The 17643-nt window shown below is 39.0% G+C and overlaps 2 protein-coding genes across 2 annotated transcripts; both read left to right on the plus strand.

The window, feature by feature from the left end:
* The first annotated feature begins 2443 nt into the window (after positions 1 to 2443).
* On the plus strand, positions 2444 to 8067 carry LOC139450275 (uncharacterized). Its single transcript, XM_071231953.1, has 5 exons — positions 2444 to 2524; positions 2842 to 3072; positions 3761 to 3973; positions 4644 to 4802; positions 6043 to 8067. The coding sequence occupies exons 2-5, from the start codon at positions 2865 to 2867 to the stop codon at positions 6420 to 6422; spliced, it is 960 nt and encodes a 319-aa protein (XP_071088054.1). The 5' UTR covers positions 2444 to 2524; positions 2842 to 2864; the 3' UTR covers positions 6423 to 8067.
* Positions 8068 to 10606: 2539 nt separating this feature from the next.
* Positions 10607 to 14299, plus strand: LOC139450287 (uncharacterized). Its single transcript, XM_071231966.1, has 5 exons — positions 10607 to 10817; positions 11042 to 11254; positions 12226 to 12378; positions 13035 to 13151; positions 13426 to 14299. The coding sequence occupies exons 1-5, from the start codon at positions 10607 to 10609 to the stop codon at positions 13524 to 13526; spliced, it is 795 nt and encodes a 264-aa protein (XP_071088067.1). The 3' UTR covers positions 13527 to 14299.
* The last annotated feature ends 3344 nt before the right edge of the window (positions 14300 to 17643 follow it).

Genomic DNA, 17643 nt, shown 5'->3' on the forward strand with positions numbered 1-17643 from the left:
AATTACACACCGTCAGCAATATAATTGTTACAATACTGCGGACTGTGATTAACAGCATCGGAAATATTAATTGTGATGAACGATAGTGGTTTTTTAATAATATTTCTGGTTGTCAGGCTCAAACGATCAAAGTAAAAAAAACTGCCAGGAGTCCAAAACATTACTTCATTCAACTTATCACTCAATGAACACTGATGAACACAATTTAGTACAACGACATTGACTTGATGCATTCATACATTCAATGTGCTTTGTTATGATACTATATTAAATTTAATATCAATTCAGTATCATGGATGATACCATAAATATTAAAATAAAGCTTTCTTTTGTATGGCATTATCCGCACTGAAAAAAACAATAAATAAGCTTTAGATTTATTCAGTAATTTTATTACCAGGTCACGATTAATCTCAAAATATTTAACATTCTTGGCAAATATTCCCCAAATCCAAGCCTGAACAAATAAGTGTGCCAGTGTGAATTGGAATATTTTCAACAGCATGCACTGTTTCTAGTGACTGTATCTAGATTCACAATGGTGATTCACACAAGATGTTCTGCAACACCATGTTGATGACAAGTAGGTCCTATTCCAGCAAGTGTCCAGTGTACATGTACATGGTGTATTCTGATGGTCACAGACATTATTTACAGAACCAGTACATCAGATAAGACTTTAATATGTTCACAACTGTACACACAACAAGAGTTGTTCTTTCATAGGCAATGAATTGCTTGACCACAAAATATTCCAAGAAATCTGAAGATCGGTTACAGTCCGAGATGCTTTCTCTCCTCAAACATGGAAAGCTGGTCCAACTGCAAAAAACAGATAACTCTTATGACGTATACGTAACATATAACATATACTTCTTTCTTACAATGCCTACATCAAGATATGATAAATAAATTAAGCATGTACATTGTATCATCAACTGATTATCCTAAACAAATGCTAATTGGGGTTGTAATGATCAAGTCTATTCACATACAGAATGCATTTAAGTGAGGTTACTTTGCATCTCAAAAACAAACATTGCAAGGATTTAATCATCATTATTTTTTAATTAGATTAATAGTTTGTGAACAAAACAACTGATTTTTCAGTGCACATAACATAACCATCACGATATTGACACATATTTTATTTATTTACACCAGAGTCCATATCTATTTTATGGTCTCTGTTAACACAGGGACCCCTATAAGTCTCTTTCGACAACATTATTACTCAGATATATTACAAGTATTGACAAAAAATCAAAACAATTTACATTGCCAACATGCACATAATAGGCCTTCTTTTGACAATAGTTTGTGACATCTCCCCTGGAACCATAAATATAATTCTGTGACGTTCCGTGTCAGGGCTGAACATTAAATATTGGAAAAAGGCTCAGGATAGATGTAATGGCAATTTGCAATAACATTGTATGATGCATAAACTGGGAGCCTATTGCAATTGCAAATACTGTCTTTATTTTTGACAATAAATAACAACAAATTCAATCGGCGAAACCGCATTATCAGTGGTTCATATTGGGAAAGGGAGGTCACTCTAATTTCAAACGGGAGCTATCTCCGTTGCTTTCGTATTTGCGAGAAATGGCGTCAGTCACGCTGTACCACATTTACCACATTTATTAATCGCGAAATTCTACTTAATGAGTCACAGCACGACTGTTTATGCTCATATTTCAACGCCATCATCACTGTACGTGTGATGATTAACCGATCAGTATTGACTTATCAAAACTGACAATTATACCAGCCTATCAGATGTGTGAGAAGAGTGACAACTTACCTCAATATTTATGAATGGGTAGCGGCCAGTTTGACATCGATCATAGGACGTCTTGACAACACTGCAACTGCTTTGACAAGCCAACACTTGCAATTAATGCCACCTAACTCGAGTGTTTTAATGCCTGTGACAATGTCATGTTTTTCGAAGCTACACCAGCGTGTTCCGAATATGATTCGCCGAGCCCTGTCCGACGTAACACTGCTGTCGCCATTGCCGCGAGACGTTGTTTGTCACCGGAAGTACTAAACAACGTAAGGTCTCGCACAGTCCCGTGACCTACTTACACCTCCTTATACTGCGCTGTGTTGTAGAAAATTGCAAAACGTCTAAAGCGCCTATAAAATATACAATGCGATCGTGTTCTCCTTTCAAAGTCAAAAATGTATGTTTTGAAGCAGTGACCGAGAAAGTATGTATACGTCAATCACATGGTATGGGTTTTCCCATTCACTCAGACAATATATGACGTCATGCCAGACTTAGAATACCATAACAAAGGGGCCTTTCGTCTATAACTACTGCCACCTCAACTGTCTATTATTACAAAAGAATCTATTTTTGTCAACACGTATGCTACCCGTCACCCAATACTAGTTAAGTAAGCCATTCAAAAGTGAGAGTTGCGTTAAACAGGTGCAAAACAGCCCTATTAACGGCCGGACATGCACCCACAGAGGAGGCTCACGTAAAGCTAGGCTGATACATGTTATACAGGTATTTATATACTTTCACGCAGCTATCCTATTCTGCCTTAGGATTATGACATAGTAGCCACTGTAGCACATATTACTGGTTGAGGGCCAAACTCAACAGGAGAAAGCCTTTAGTCCCGGCCAATCATCATAATAAACATAAAAGTTGTATCAAACTTGATAAACTTGCTTCAGTGTCCCGCGCTGAAACGTTTTCACAACTTGAGAAGAAGATGGATACACATCTTTTAAATACTCAGCATTATCCTTTTCTTGTTATTATGACGCTGATAATGTAATAAGTCATCTTTACTATTTCTACGTTCTGCTTGAATCTAGGTCCTCGTCTTGCTTCAAGAAAGATGTTGCAAGTATTTACGGTGCTGTTGTGTGCCAGCACAGCTTTCAGCACAGCCGTCAACCTTGACTACTTCCGGTGCCACACTGACCTCTGTAAACGAACAGAACAATACTGTGTGGAGGAAAAGCAAAGATGTTACCACTGCGCAGACGTGGCTCACTTGTGTAATACCACGGAACTCTCGCGAGACTGTGACAGTTATTGCTACCGTAAGTACACACATTTATCAACGGATAACTTAATACCCTTTACAGTCACGAATTCTACGGCATTATGTAAGGACATATCGTTGTGTTCCAAATGAATCACAAGTATGCGTGGATCGATGCTCATCTTATCAATCACTGGATTGTCTGGTCCAGACTCGATTATTTACAGACCGCCGTCATATAGCTGGAATACTACTGAGTGTGGCGTCAAACAACAAACAAACAAAACTGATCGTTTTAAAATCGTATATAGATCGCTCGATTCCATTCATAAAGGCATTTAAAAACTAATTTCTAGCTCTAATAACTTATTAAGTAGGACAGTGGCAATTCGATGTGAAGAGATGCCTCACTTAGCCGTACCCGGTTTGTCAGCAACATGACTGCGAGTTCCATCACTTGAAGTGACAAACGTCTACACTTCACTTTCGCAACCCCATCCCCAACCCCCGTCCACACACAAATGATAAGCTTACCCGCCGTGATATAACTGACATAATGTTTAAAGCGAGGTTACACCCAACTCATTGCTAAACATTTATAGTCTCTTACTCAATGATTACGAGGCATGTCATCCTTACAGATCCTCATCTGAGGCCTGAACTAGACACTGTCTCCTGGAAATGTGCATCCACCCATGGAGCAAAGGCTCTCTTTAAATGATAACGGTAGTATGGTGTTATTGCAGGGGTTCGGCTACAGAATATGATGGAACTTGAAGCCAATAGAAGCGAGCAGTTGGCAGACACGCAGATAGACCTTCAGCAGGAACAACAGAGAAACAACGACCTGGAACTTACAGTCAGTCAGCTGGAGAGTAACGTCAGCAGACTTACAAAAGTAAAAGAACGCCTAACTGTTAAAGTAACCGAAACTGAAAAACAGAAGACCGAATTTAAAGGTGAGTTAGTATATTGCGATTAATTAGTATAAGTAATATTAGTACATATTATTCGTTTTATATTTCACTCTACTTAGATGAGACATTCTGGTTATCTGCGCCTAAGGAAATAACGTTTAACATCAATACTTGAGTCTATGGAAATATATTGGTGCCACAGTCTAAAAACGATTTATCATCAACGTAGATAATACTTTCGTCTCCGTAGATGATGCCTACATCTACGTAGATAACACTTGCATCTACGATGATGATACTTTAATCCCCGTATGTGATATTATAATCGTACGTATAATGTCTATTCCTCGAGAAAATATTGATACCTAGATGAAAGTACCTTCTACGTAGATGTGAGATGTATCATCTACGTAGATGAAAGCATCATCTCCGTAGATTTAAGTATCTATCATCACGTAGATGATATATTTGTTTAGACTGTGGCACTAATACGCATCTATACGAGTCTGATTGGTCAACAAAAGGTTCAAATCTCAATAACTCTCTTTGATTTCAACAACTGATTTAAACAGTTCAAATATCATTCAATTAAGCGTGGTTGCATCTACAGGTAAACAAGCATAATACATAATATAACATGGTATTATAAATACTAAACGTACATCTTTGATACAAACGTTCATGACATTCCTCTGATACCTGCTTGTTGCAGAGGTTGTGAAGCAACTGCGGCAGATGAACATCAACTTCTTCATTGCATGCACAGTGGGTAGTGTGCTCATGTTCACCGTCATCCTTCTGGCTGGAGCTCTTTGTTGTCTCTATTGTCGGGAGAAACGCCATTCACACTCAGTCCGTTTATCTCAATCTGGTAGGAAGGAATATTCCTTTTACTTCTGACCTTGTTTGGAATTTTGTTTAATGAAATGATATTGAAAGTTTGATTTATAAAGTTTAATTCTAAAGAGTGAGTGAGTGAGTGAGTGAGTATGGTTTTACGCCGCTTTTAGCAATATTCCAGCAATATCACGGCGGGGGGACACCAGAAATGGGCTTCACACATTGTACCCATGTCGGGAATCGAACCCGGGTCTTCGGCGTGACGAGCGAACGCTTTAACCACTAGGCTACCCGACCACCCCCTTAATTCTAAAGAATATAAAAAATACTAATCTATAAATACCCAGAACTGATCTATTGTCTGCATTTCTACTTAAAGAAATGTTTGCAACAGATGTGAATAATTTGTTTCTATTGTTGTTTCCAGTATAATTATTATAATAATATGCAGTCACTGACATCCCATTACCTTTAACATCCACACAGAAAAAAATGCATAAAAAAAGAAAAATGTGGAACATCGTTTCCAAAACGTCTGAATGCACTCGGAACACATCAGTGACAAGGAAAACAATGCTTCAAATTATTTTACCATATTCCAATCTAAAATGTAAATTCGACGCAGGGACTTTTCCAGTCTAGTTGTTAGATTGATATTTTTTTAAATAGAGGGTTTTATATGATTAAATAAAAACCAGCGGGATAATGAGAACAAAACTATTTCGACATAAACACAATCGAAGGTGTGTTATAAAACACTGAATATTCCACTAGTAAAACATCATGCCCAGTGGGTCATAAAATGTGGGTCCATAAATAAGATTATATTTCAAATTCCTTTAAAAAACCATACATCTTGTGTCAAGTCTTGTAAGCACGATGTAGAGCTGGACATGTGACTATATATGGACCGCTTCCTTAGTCGAGTGGATAGAGCATCTGACTGGAGAGCGGAAGGTCGGTGGTTCAATCCCCGGTCGCATCATACCAAAAGACGATAAGTAGATGGTACCCTGCCTGGCGCTCGGCATTACGGGGTTAAAACAAAGACTGGTTGGCACGGAATCAGTATACTGTGTCTGAGTGGGGTATTTATGTTAAACTGCAGCATGGTATCTCAGTGAGCTAGCAGTATAAAATCAGCATTAGTTTGGACACGCACAAGCAGCCACACACAAATAGACACAGTCCCACACACACCATGTAAATACAATAAGCTTTTCACCTCACATACATGTACACATAAAAATGACATGTCCTCATATTTACAGGGGAATGTCCAGGTGATAGCAGTTCCGATCACCTCCCTCTGTTGAACAGATGCACAAACTTACCCACAGCCTCTCCTGGTCTTACCATCAATGGTGATGTCAGAGTATCAAGACTAGAGGTTCAGTCTCCTGATGACAAAAACATCATCCGCGACATGAACAGCACTCTACCACCAGCATACCAATCCCGCCTGGAAGAGAAGAAAAACAGTACGGAGATAACTGTCCAGGATCCCTGCGAGAAATACGATATCAATAAATGTGAAACTGAAAGAACACCCTCAGTTCTGAAAAATATTCAACCCACAGATAGCTATGAAAGTATCAAAGATACTGACCCAAAGAATATTCAGATCATCGATAGCACTGATCCTAAATGAGGGCATTTGTATTCTGTATCAGAGGTCTAAAAGTGAATTTGTTAACACCATGGGGATGTAATTGCCAATTGTTTGAAGGTGAGAGAGAAGAGAGATTTACACTGAGGATGTTGGATAAGTGAACAGACTTTTCTTGAGTTTGGATTAATGGTGCTTTAAACAGAATGTCCACCATACCGCGTCAAATGTGGGTAGAATGTCAATAGTTAAGCCGTTCTTGGACGTGTTCCGTTGAGAAGTAGGACGAATACGGGCATGATGCCGAGAGACCTTTGAGAGCTCTTGGGTTAACAGTGTTTCAGATATTTACGATGTTTCAGATTATTGTGAGAGGACGAAGACCACTTTGGTCGAACCCATGAGCACGAGTATGGTACCAGCAAACCAGGCACCAAATCTTGGTGAATCTGAGATTCGTACCCCAACAACGCCGGTACCTCGTAGGTGCAAACACAAAATACGGTGTACTCATGTTGGCCTGGTCTTTTGAGTGCCGAGTGATTCATTTATTTATGTATTTTCTTGTACCGTGGCTATTATTTGTGAAAGATAATGGCAACCAATTCCATATCATTTGTATGAATATATAAATGAGAATGAGTGTATGCTATTTATGATATAATGTACATGTACATATGTAGCAATTATTTTATATTTGTATGTTTATTTGTTGTGATTTCCGGAGCCAAAGTAATAATTTGCAGATATTTGAATTTTCATTGTCAATGAGAAGATGTCATGATGCTTATCACAGTGTTTTGATTGTGTCGAGGTGACCCATTCCGTACAATCATGCAAAATCTTATAAAATATAACTATGAACGACTACACACACGAACTTGGCCCCTTGACCAATCAGAGACCTGCATGGGGTTGTGATGCACAATGCCGTACGTTCCTGCTGTGCTCGTGACGTTCGTGTTCTTCTTCTTCATCTTCTCCGCACCTTCTGAAACCTGTGGCTATTGCTACTTTCGTTATCACCCGATAGCTTGTCGATAATCCGTTAAATCCAGCAACACGTTGTTGACTGGGACAGGCATTTCCTATGGGTCTCGGACGATTGCCACCCGGACAGTTGCCGCCCATTGAGTGTACTACGACCAGTAGGACTATTTCCATCAATGGAAGGTCTTGCTGATGTTCACAGTGAGATGAACAAACACACGTTCTTGAAAGTAAGATGTAAACAGTTGTCATGTTTTCTTTGTAAAACCTTTGTGTTTTGTTCGTTACATATCTTGGTACAGTTTTCTTCTGTGCTAATCAGTTTAATAATGCTCAGTCATTTTAACAATGGTTATAACGCCGCTTCCACGTTGTGCTTCGACTCAAGGCTTCTGCATTTTTGGGAAAATAAAATGATAAAAATAGGTTCTTGGTTCTATGTAATTGCTTCTCGACATAAACTATTGTTCTTGTGAAAAGAAAAGCCGATCCATATTTATACATCAGGACAAAAGTATTTTCTATGAACAAAACGTTTTGCCACAAAAGTCCAAAACTGATTGACTCTTTAACTTCTACCATATTTTTTGTACTTCACAAAGGAGAACAAGGCGCTTAGATTGATTAACATCCAATATTATCACTAACATCCAATATTAATTAATATATACACACGTCTTTATAGGATCTCATCTGCAATGTAAGTACAGGATCGATGTGAAATACAGCAGTGGAACATTAGTGAAGTCGTATGAGCCGTATGATGACTTTCGTCATACGATGGTGATCTGTAAGATGAGTGACGTCATATGATAGTGATCTGTATAAGAGTGACGTCATATGATGGTGGTCTGTATGACGAGTGACGTCATATGATGTTTTCTGTATGATGACTGACGTCATATGACGAAGATCTGTATGATCATAATCATATATTTCATCTGTATGTGCAAGTTGGAAATAAAAAAAACGCTAACGCCAAGGAATTCTCAATTATCCTCCGAAAGAGATTCATTTGGGTCTAAAAGGCAAAATAGGGCTGAAAACTATATGAATTGAATACGGAAGATCCGTGGTGACATGAATGGGAAGCATGTCCTGACGCAGCGCGAGCATGATTTTTATAAAAGGTAAGTGTTTTTGTTGCCCACGCCGTAAACAATCGCGTCAGGACCAGACAGTCATAAATAGAACCAGACAATCGAGTGACACGGTCACACATGTAGTGAACTTGTTGAACCTAAATCGATATGTTAACTTTGAATTCCGTCTCCAGTGAACAAGTGCAGCAATTCAGCTGCTTATACGTAAAGAAAATGTTTAAAAAATTGTTTGAACTTTTGAAAGTTATCGTGAAAGCTGATCAAGGGTTTATAAATCTAATATTTGCAGAAGGCTAGTTTGTACTTTGTAAATTTAACATATTTTGTCAACGTTACCTATCCTGTAGATGCTCCATATACTAGCATGGGGAGTTTACTGTAACTGTATAAAAGTTGAAGCAATTATACACGTATTAATGTAAATGTCAAAGGTTACACGTGTATGTTTTGACATATTTGGAATGGCAATAATCAGTAGTGCCTTAATTTGCGAATGAAATTATCTTGTAATATTATTTACAAATAATATATCTGTAACCTACTTACACTTGACTTAAAAGTCCAAATTGTGTCACATACGCACGAGACTCAACGTGAATTCTAAATATAGCTGGGAAAACCAGTGACGTCACCAGGCTGAGTTGTGAATATCGTTCATGTCAATACTAAAGCCGATCCTCGTGCTTTTACGGGATAAAATAATTAGAAACCTTATTATCAGCTCTGATTAAACTATCGATTAGATTACTGAAGAGCTATATAAAATGGTAAACCACTGTTTTCGCTGGAACAGCTATTAATACATATTAGTTATTGCACACATGTTCGTGAGCTGGCAGCATTTAGGTTCGTCACACATAACGCTGCGTTTTCTATATTTAGAGACATACAACATATCCACGATTAGCCTTCAGTGAAACATAAAATAGAAGGGCGGTATTCCACAGTTCAGTGTGTGTCTGTGAGTGGTCTTTGCTACCAGGTTAGTTTAAGCATCATATCTCAGTGTGCAGACAATATATCTTGTCTGTTTGTTCAGGTAGTTTAGAATTAGTAGGATGCACGGGTGGCCAAATCGTCTAAGGCGCCGCAATTCGCTTTGCAGAGTTTCGTCCCTTGGACAGGCCTGAAACCTATGATTGTGGGTTCGAATCCCGGTTCGCCTTGATTATGTTTCTAGGTTTGTCTGCACCATACCCGTGAACGTGGGTTTCACCGATGTGGTAAACGTCTGGGACCTGCATCACGCCGTGATATAACTGGAATACTGTTAAAAGCGGCGTTAAAACGAACTCGTAAAGCATTATCATATGTAATCACCAATATGGACAAAAGTACAGTATACATACAGGGGACACGGTGGCTACTGGTCAAAGGAGTTGCAATTAATTGTGCAGAATTGCGCCCCTTAGCCTTGCCAGGATCTGCTGATCGTGGTACGATTCAACCAAATTATCCATGGTTGTCAGTACCATACCAGTGCACGTGGTTTCAACAAAGTAGTAAAACGTTTAGGACCTGCATCACTTTGGGCTTGGCGCTCATATTTATCTGTGATACAACTGAAATTCTGCTCCAGGCATGGTACACCAAACTCATCTAATCCCTCGGATTATGTATGATGCAATAATATGCTTTCGGGTATTGGCATGCATTTAAATAATGTGTTCACAACAGCAAGGAATACGTTTCCAGATAAAATGTCTGGAGTCTGAAGCAACAGTTATACTTTCATGTTCATCAACTCTCGCAGTACAAAGGAGTGCATCGTTGAGCAATGGGTTAGTTAACAATTCAACGTGATTACATGTATATGATCTACTATTTGACAATGTAGCGTCATGGATACGTTAATTCTCATTACAGTGAAACCTCGTTTTTACGGACAACGTCAATACGGACTACAATCGTCTGGACGACTACTGTTGGAAACTCTGACATGTTTACAAAGTTGTCATTACTTAGTCCGGAAACTTTGTAATCAGAACAATTGCAGTGGGAAGGTGACCGTCCAGATTAACGGGGGCCGCTGTACACAGAAACTACTTAGTAAACGTTTCATTGTAAAATTTAGGATCTTGTTTTCAATTTAGAGATTTCGCATCATGTCTATGGTTTTTGATTGTAGAGACAATGTTGACCAAGGCTACAGTTCTCTTGGCAATCATTACCCCAGTCGTGGGTGTTGCTGTCGACACCGACTACTTCAAGTGTCACCGGGATCTCTGTCGTCGTGGAGAACAGTACTGTGTGGAGGAGAGACAAAGATGTTACCACTGCGCTGACGTAGCTCACCTGTGTAATACATCCGAGATCTCGCGAGAATGCGACAGTTATTGCAACCGTAAGTACTGACATAATTATCTTCATTGTTTCTGTAGATTTGCTAGGACAATTCTAACAGCAGATGCTTTCATAATGTTTAAGTTACAAGTATCGATGAGTTTGATCATGAGGACTTGGGGATTAAATACTTAATCAGTTAAATATTCAAATCATATTTTACATATGTCTTACAGTTTTGATTGGCGAAAATTATTTATCAAGAACATTTATTTGTTTCACAAGGAGTTACACTGGAAGAAATGTCAAAGAAGAAAGACAGGACGTTTTCCGAAATGACAGACGTAAAAACAAAACTACACAGTGAACAAAATACAACAACAAAGATGAAGATGAGGATCACAAAGTTGAACACGATGCTGGCCACGCTGAATGAATCACGGAATGCCTTATTGGTTGACAACAGGGAATATAAAAGACGCGAAACTGAGCATGAAGGTAAGGTATCTTTTTCACAATATTCTAACCACTTTTAATTCGGTAAGTAATAATACAAATAACACAAATAATAAATATTCTATGGGTCGGTATGGTAGCCGTGAGGATAAAGCGTTCATCACACTGAATATATATATATGGGTTTGTTTGTGCCACTGTGTACTACGTCAGTATAGTTTCAAACAGTCTGAGATAATTCTCACTCGAATGGGTTTCATTTAGCCTGCAGACTGAAACCTAAGTGCCATCGTTCTCGGATTACGTCATCATGATTACGTTTGTACAGCATTGTGTTAGCAGCGTTGTGACATTGCTGAAGAAATTTTGTTTTGTTTAGTTTTTGTTTAACACCGCACTAAGCAATATTCCAAAAATATGACGCCCCTTGTGGTATAGACAATTTATTGATTGATATTACGAGCAACGTCCCAACGTTGATACAAAATCAACCAAATCAGTAAGCCACACCAACATTGTATTAACGTTATATCGATGTGGCCACGGTTGTACAATATCGCCACAAGGTTTCATGTTTGCAACATTATGACAACGTTTAAGAACGTTATATGGTTACAGGGTCGCTTTTACAACGTCAGTCTTGTGGTAGCAGCGTTGTGACAACGTTTAAGGAAGACTATTTCGTTGTGAAACAGACTTTACAACATCGTGACAACGATTTATGATTGCAACCTTGTAACAACGTTCAAGTAACACTAAATCGATGATGAACCACGTAAAACGACATTGTCACCAGGTTTGATGTTGTATGGGTTGTGAATACGTTTAAGGAACGTTATATAATCGTGACAACGTTTAATGTTTGCATCATTGTGACAACGTTAAATGACGGTATACCATTATGAAAACCTTTTCGCAACATTGCCAGAATGTTTTGTACTTGACCATAATCAATCAATGTGATAACGCAGCTGTGGCGTTCATGGACTAGAAAAATTTATGGAATGTTACAGATGTTGTCAAGCAGAATGAACGGTTGAGGGTCATCCTCATCGGCGTGTGTACAGCGTCTGGTGTGTTGGGGGTAGTGGTGATCATCCTCACGGGGATCCTTTGCTCCAGATGGTGCCGGAAACGAGATGAAGGCAAATCTCCACACACACCTGGTAAGTAGAACTTGATTTACTGAACAGTTGCAGAATCATGAACGTAATAATATTTCAGAAATTATTGTCCATTGACAATTTGACACTTTCAGCAGCAAAGCTAAGTTTGGATTAATTTGCAAACAGAGAAAAGGGTTTTCTAGTTTATTGGGAATAATTTGAGCTTACCTACCATCCGAAATACCACATTTCCTCTATTTACCACCGGGCCAATATTTACCGGGCCTTTTTTCAACTACCTGGCCTAAATTTACTGCCGGGTCTCCATTCATCACCGTGCTCCTGTACTCCTCCTGGCTCCTATTAACCACCCTGTCTCATTTCGCCCAAGCAACCTCCATGTATCACCTGGTATTGGGGGTTTAAAAAGAATATGCGCCCAGGATAGAGGAAAAAAGATGCATTGTTTAGAAAGAAACATTGTCAATGCTCAGTGATAATCCAATATTATCTTCGAAAAAACACCCATTTGACATAAAACAAAACATGCTAGCATACGATACATGAATGGAACTATAAGTAGCATAGCATTTACTAATTGAAGTAAGGTTGAAATGAAGGTAAGGTGTACATTTGAAAAGACATATACGTAAAGAAATATCAACAGGATAAAATAATATACTGTTATGTGTAATTCCGAATTTCGATATTCACAGCGCCAGAGAAGGAGAAACTGATCTTATACCAACTGCCCGATCAACTTCCTGCCCAGCTTCCAGGTGTAGGAGATCATGTGACGATAGACACGAAGTCTCACACAGTCGATGCTGAAGGTGCCATCATCTCCCGTGCATCAGCGACATGAACTGCAACAACGGCAGTGCACCACCGGCATATAAGGCATACGTCGAGTTTTATCAAATACACAACAGGCCATACACTCTCTTAAAGTATGGCATTATTATCGCACTATACGTCACTGCATCTTAAACCGGAACCAGCGCAGTACCTCAGCTAAGTCAGGCTGTGGGCCGTTACAGACGCCCATCCGCACTTCTCGAGAATAGGCATTGTGTTTACTGCAGCTATAAATTGAAGATGCTGAAGGTGCCATCATCCCCCGTGCATCCAGACCGAAGATGCAGTCTTCCTGCATCAACGACATGAACTGTAACAACGGCAGTGCACCCCCGGCATATAAGACATAAATCGAGTTTTATGAAATACACATCTATACTCCAGATGTATCCAAAAACCTCTTTGCACTAATCAAACAAAAGTTCGTCGCCACAGATATGAAGACTTGGTCAACTGACCGATGGAATAACCGGGGACAACGTAGCTGAAATAAACTGAGGCCATACAGTCTCTTAAAGTATGGCATTATTATCGCACTATACGTCACTACACCTTAAACTGGAATCAGCGCAATACCTCAGCTAAGTCACGCTGTGGGCCGCTTCAGACGCCCACCCGCACTTCTCGAGAATAGGCATTGTGTTTACTGCAGCTATAAAGTGAAGATGAAGTTGAATTTTCATTCCACTCTGATATAAGATAATACTCATGAAAGGAGTCTACCTTTCTGGAACCGTTATTTCGACAGGTCCTTAAAGTCGACACGTTGTTTTTTTCTGATGCAGTGCGAACCTCCACATTAATCTATGGCCGCTGTTGTGTCTGCCTTGTTTAACGCAGAAATAATGCAACTTTCATGTACATATATCTACTATCTAAAGTATAAATGGGTTATCATGTAAATGGCTGTCTGGGAGCGTTGTGTGTCTCGTGTGCTGTATCTTGAATAACTGGTTTCGTGTGCAGTTTGCTATATTATGTGAATTTGGTTGTTATGTGTGCTGTAAGCTATATTGTATTGCTGTACATAACTTTCTTCACAACGGTGTTAGTATCTACACCGAACACTTTATTGTAATAAAGAATCCATATAACTTCCTTGTTTATATTGTATATAGCCAGCTACCGTCGCAGTTGGCTGTAATTGGCTATGGCTGCAGTATGCTATAGTATGCTGTGTCTCAGTGTTAAGCAGGCCATATAATGCATAAATAGTTGTGTGTGCAGTATTGCAATTTTGTTGAGTTATGTGAAATATGTGATATTTGTGTACAACTGACAGTGTGCAGTATGTTATATTTTGTAGGATTGGAAATGAGTATTATGCTATATTCTGTAAACTGAGCTGTATGCAATATTCTGTACAACTGACTGTGAGATGTATGCAATATTCTGTACAACCGTCTGTGAGCTGTATGCAATATTCATTACAACTGACTGTGACCTGTATGCTATATTCTGTACAACTGTCTGTGAGCTGTATGCAATATTCTGTACAACTGACTTTGACCTGTATGCAATATTCTGTGCAACTGTCTGTGACCTGTATGCAATATTCTGTACAACTGACTGTGACCTGTATGCTATATTCTGTACAACTGACTGTGACCTGTATGCTAAATTCTGTACAACTGACTGTGACATGTATGCTATATTCTGTACAACTGACTGTTAGCCGTATGCAATACTATGTACAAATGACTGTTAGCCGAATGCAATATTCTGTGCAACTAGCTTTGTGTTGTATGCTATATTCTGTACAGCTGACTGTTAGTCGTATGCATTATTCTGTACAACTGACTGTGAGATTAAGCTATATTACCTACAACTGACTGTGAGCTGTATGCTATACTGTGTTATATTGACTGTATGCTGTATGCTATATATTGAGAACCATTGGATGTGCGCCTTATGTTTATATACTATATCATTAGGTATGTGTGTGTGTATAGTATGTATAACTGGTGTATGGTACAGTTTGTTTGCCTGGACCGTATGAAGTACTTTATATACAACTGATGGTGTGCATATTGTGTAACAGTATGCTAGTTTTATGGCTACTCTTCTGTTCAACATATATTTTATAATTTAGTGTCTCATGGACCTGAAGTTCGGATGCATTTTATGGCATCAAACTCTGTTTTGCTGTGTACAGCAACATATGACATGTAAATTCGATAATCATCTTCTATCAAATGGTCGGCGGAAGCTGAAGATTACGTTTAAGACGATGATGTATGCATACATGTCGTATATTGCACTTTAAATGGCTTGTGTTGTATTTGTCACGAAACCTGGTAAATCACAATTTGATACGATTCGTTCAAACATGTCTACATGCATGATCGGAATCGTACAACAGACTCTTGGATATTTCTCCTCCTGCGTTGATGTTTAATATAGACTGTGAGTGTCGAAATGTTTTGTCGCTATATTTGCATAATTATTCATTTTTTTCGAACACTGTCGTACAGTGATTGTGATACTTTAAGGATAGCGCACAGCTAACTGGATATTTGTTACAAATAATGTACGAAGCATGAAGCCGTCAAATTTTGGAAGTTAAATTAATCAATACATAAATGACAAAAAATACAACAAAATGCTGCATGGAAATGTCATTCAGTACATTCGTAATACCTGAGAATATTTAACTTCGTGCTTCAAAACCCGTGTTGCATTTGAAGTATCCCGTGTGTTCGTTCTGTGCGTGTATTTTGTACGATTTGATCGTTGTAGCCGTAACATTCGCAATGCACGTGCTTAGAACTTCTGCATGAAATTTGGGGAGAAGTTTATATGGGTGTGTGTCTGTGTGTGTGTGTGTGTGGGGGGGGGGGGGGGGGGGTCGTTGGGAGGGAGTGTGTGTATGCGGCGGTAGATTGTTACTTTGTTGGTGTCTTTGTGCGTGGTTGGTGCTTCTTTTTTGTGGAGACGGGGAGGGATGTGGATGCGAGTGAGGACGTGGTTGATGGGTGCGGATGAGGGAGTTGGTGTGGATGCGGGAACGGATACAGGTGAGGGTGTGTTTAAGAAATAGGGTGTGTGTGAGAGTGATGTGTGACGGTGAGGGTTCGAGCGAGGGTTCGGATGTGATTGAAGTGATGTCAATGAGGGTTTGGGTGTGTCTGAATGTGCGGGTGTGTTTGCGTGGTTTGCGTAAGCTGCTGTGAGTGAAGACCTGGATGTGGGAATGGATGTGGTTGTGTGTATATAGGATGTTTGCATGGGGGATAATATTATGAATGTTATTTTCATAACTGCTATTAAATGTGGTGTGTACATATATAAAACAGTGTTTTTATGAGTCTTTTAGTGTCTCGTAGGCCATTTTGGCCGGCCGCTGAATTTTTACATTCTTGCCTTGTCATTTTATATGTACAGCGGGTGACACTATAATAAAATATTCTTCTTCTTCTTCTTCTTCTTCTTCTTCTTCTTCTATCATACTTTCATGTTGTATGTGTATGCAGAGAAGTGTTAGAACTAGTACTGTAAGTCCAGAGTGTTTATTCTTCTTGTTAATTATTTCTTCCTTAAAGATGAGACATGCGACTCGTTTTTTAACCATTGAAACCTCGTTAGCTCGACTTTCTAAACTCGATATATCGGTAACTATAAAGTAATGATCGTAGCACAATTGTTATTGACATCCTGGCCCTACAGCGGCACAACCGACATATCTCCAAATATTATGTTTCATTATGTATTTTTGACGGGTTTATAGTGCCAGCCCACTGAGATACCATGCAGCAGCTTAACCCAATCACGCACAGTATACTTAAAATCCCAGCTGGCTAGTCCTTATCTTATCCCCTTAATGCCGAGCGCATTAAGAAGAACCAATCTTTTAACGTTTTTTTGGTAGGGCGCGGCCGGGGGTCGAACGGTGCCCTATCAACAAAGGTTACAGTCCGTAAACTCGAACTTCATTAAGTCGATATATAATTATTAAAGACGCTATTGTGACTTGATACCTTGGAAATGAATGGTTTAAAGGTATTTTATTCAATGATGAAATAATGAGTTATCACAAATTAGTAGGCCCTCTTCGGAATATTAAAAACAGTATATAACGATTTGGAAAATGGTTTATAATCAGCAAAATTCTTAAATGTTATTGTTTGACATTGACTAAGCAACGTGGTGTTGGTACACCATTCGTGACCAACTCGTGTTATTCCGGGACAAGCCGAACAGCGACTCGTGCCCCTCTCGTGGCCATTTTTGCGACCGGGTTCCGTCTCAGCGCAAACAGACATACCTAAAACAATTGTAAACTCGTTGCGTAATGGTTCACATATATTTCCCCTTATATTATATATATTTCAGGTGCAATTTAAAGCACATCGGGACGTGCGAAATTATACAGTATGATTGAACGCATTTAACCGTGTCTGTTGTATATTTTTAGATGCAAGACATATGTAAAATAAAAAAAAATATTTCTGAGGGATTCTTCGACTA

The sequence above is a fragment of the Haliotis cracherodii genome, unplaced genomic scaffold (genome assembly GCF_022045235.1).
Source record: "Haliotis cracherodii isolate W230 unplaced genomic scaffold, xgHalCrac1.p SCAF_8, whole genome shotgun sequence".
Classification (NCBI taxonomy): Eukaryota; Metazoa; Mollusca; class Gastropoda; order Lepetellida; family Haliotidae; genus Haliotis; species Haliotis cracherodii.